The sequence below is a fragment of the Sceloporus undulatus genome, unplaced genomic scaffold (assembly GCF_019175285.1).
Source record: "Sceloporus undulatus isolate JIND9_A2432 ecotype Alabama unplaced genomic scaffold, SceUnd_v1.1 scaffold_16813, whole genome shotgun sequence".
Lineage (NCBI taxonomy): Eukaryota > Metazoa > Chordata > Lepidosauria > Squamata > Phrynosomatidae > Sceloporus > Sceloporus undulatus.
The window spans coordinates 1-1916 of NW_024819729.1; the positions used below are offsets into that span (position 1 = coordinate 1).

At 46.1% G+C, this 1916-nt stretch overlaps 1 protein-coding gene across 1 annotated transcript; it reads left to right on the forward strand.

Annotated features, from left to right (window-relative positions):
- The first annotated feature begins 493 nt into the window (after positions 1 to 493).
- Positions 494 to 1811, forward strand: LOC121918556. The gene is made up of 2 exons (XM_042444581.1): positions 494 to 791; positions 1259 to 1811. Exons 1-2 carry the CDS (start codon positions 567 to 569, stop codon positions 1715 to 1717), a joined length of 684 nt encoding a protein of 227 aa, XP_042300515.1. The 5' UTR covers positions 494 to 566; the 3' UTR covers positions 1718 to 1811.
- The last annotated feature ends 105 nt before the right edge of the window (positions 1812 to 1916 follow it).

The following is a 1916-nucleotide window of genomic DNA, read 5'->3' on the forward strand; positions in this document are numbered from 1 at the left end:
GTCCAACCATTAAAGGTATGGGAGCCCTCTCTAGCTTTCACTCTGGCAACACTAACTGCTATCCATCGTCATAGTGCAACACTCAAACCACTACATCATAATGGCTCTCACTAGGTGTTAGTATGCATGGATATATATATATATATATATATATATATATATATATATATATATGGATACACATGCACACACATATATTAAAATATATCCATGCATACTAAATGCTAATATTCGCTCCTCTGTGTCCCTCCCCCAGTGCGACAGCGTCCAACAGAGAACCCGATTTCCATCGAGTGACAAGGGGAAGAACCAATGGAATGACGGAGGAGATGGCAGGAGGACGGTGGTCATCTTGACCACTTAGCAATGGCCGAAGCAAGCAGCCATTGGCTGGCCCTAGTGCCTTTGTGACTGTCACAATAGTTTGTGCGTGTCACAAACCCAGTCAGTCAGACCAGATAGTGCTGCCCAGTGCCACAGGGACTCAGAGAGAGGGACAGAGAGCGCTACTGGCCAGGCAGTGGTCCAGTTCAGATTTCGGTCCACTGGCCATTTGGATCACAAACATGGCCACCTCTCCAGGGCTTCTTGTAGCCCTTAGGGCTTTCCTATTAGGGGCTAGAGCTCAAAATCAGCCAGAGATCTGTACTTCCTGCCCCAGCTACTGGAGATTTATTTGGATTGTCATACCTTTTTTGCTATTAGCGTTTTATTACGTACATTGTTTATTCAAACGCTATTTCGGAACAAATAGCACAAGACGGCTGCGTAGAAGTCCTGATGAGGCTGATGTAAGTGTGACATTTCTAAGAGTCTGTTCAGGGCAGCGGTGTCCAAACTTTGGTCCTCCAAGTGTTTTGGACTTCAGCTCCCATCAGCTCCCATCAGCCTTAACCAGCAGAAATGCTGGGGGCTGAAGTCCAAAACACCTGGAAGACCAAAGTTTTGGAACCACTGGTACAGGGGGTCAGGAATACATGGCATGGGCCTTTGGTGAGGCTTCTGGGAAAAGCAGAGCGAAAGAAATGGCCCCTGATGGCCACTCTGTCAGAGGCTGAGAGAGAGTGACTGGCCCAAGTGCGTTTCCATGGCCTAACATGGTTCATTGTTGTGTGCCTTCATGTTCTTTCCAACTTACGACCTTCGTGGCAATGTTTGTTCACAGGGGTTTTACCAGGACCCTCCTCTGAGGCTGAGAGAGTGGGACTTCTTCACATTTCACCAGGCTGACAGTATTCTTTTTCATTTGCTTTAACAGATGCGGGATAACGCTTCCCCCGTCCATTGCCCTCGAGAGCCACGTGTCAATCACAGAAGCCATAACCTCTTCAATGCGGATGCTTCATCGGATACCAATGCTCCATCCATTGCCCTCAAGAGGCACGTCTCAATCAGTGTCACAGATGCCAAAAAGTCCTCAATGCAGATGGTTCTTCAGATATCAGCAGGTCTCGGGCAAATAAATCCCGTGATAACAATTGCCCCATCCATTGCCCCCAAGAGGCACATCTCAATCGATGTCACAGATGTCCAAAAAGTCCTCAGTGCAGATGGTTCTTCAGATACCAGAAGGTCTCGGGCAAATAGATCCCATGATAACAATTGCCCCATCCATTGCTCACATGTCAATCACAAATGCCATAACCTCTTCAGTGCAGATGATTCCTTAGATACCAGCAAGTCTCGGGCAAATACATCCCACAAGAAGGAAGACTAGAGGACCTACAAGCAAACCACTACGTGAAAGAGAAATAGATGCCAGTCAACGTCAGAGACTTCATTTCTGACAGTGAAAATAAAATTTCATGATTATTGCCATTCCTTGCAAGATGATTCTATTAATATATAGAATGCAATTAGAAATAATGATTTTCCTTTATGCCGACGTGAAAGACATCTCTCATCACAGCAAGCAC

Coding starts and splice junctions, on each gene's coding strand:
- LOC121918556 (XM_042444581.1), top strand. CDS start 567: ATGGCCACCTCTCCAGGGCTTCTTGTAGCCCTTAGGGCTTTCCTATTA. Junction 792..1,258: donor GAAGTCCTGATGAGGCTGAT/GTAAGTGTGACA, acceptor TTGCTTTAACAG/ATGCGGGATAACGCTTCCCC.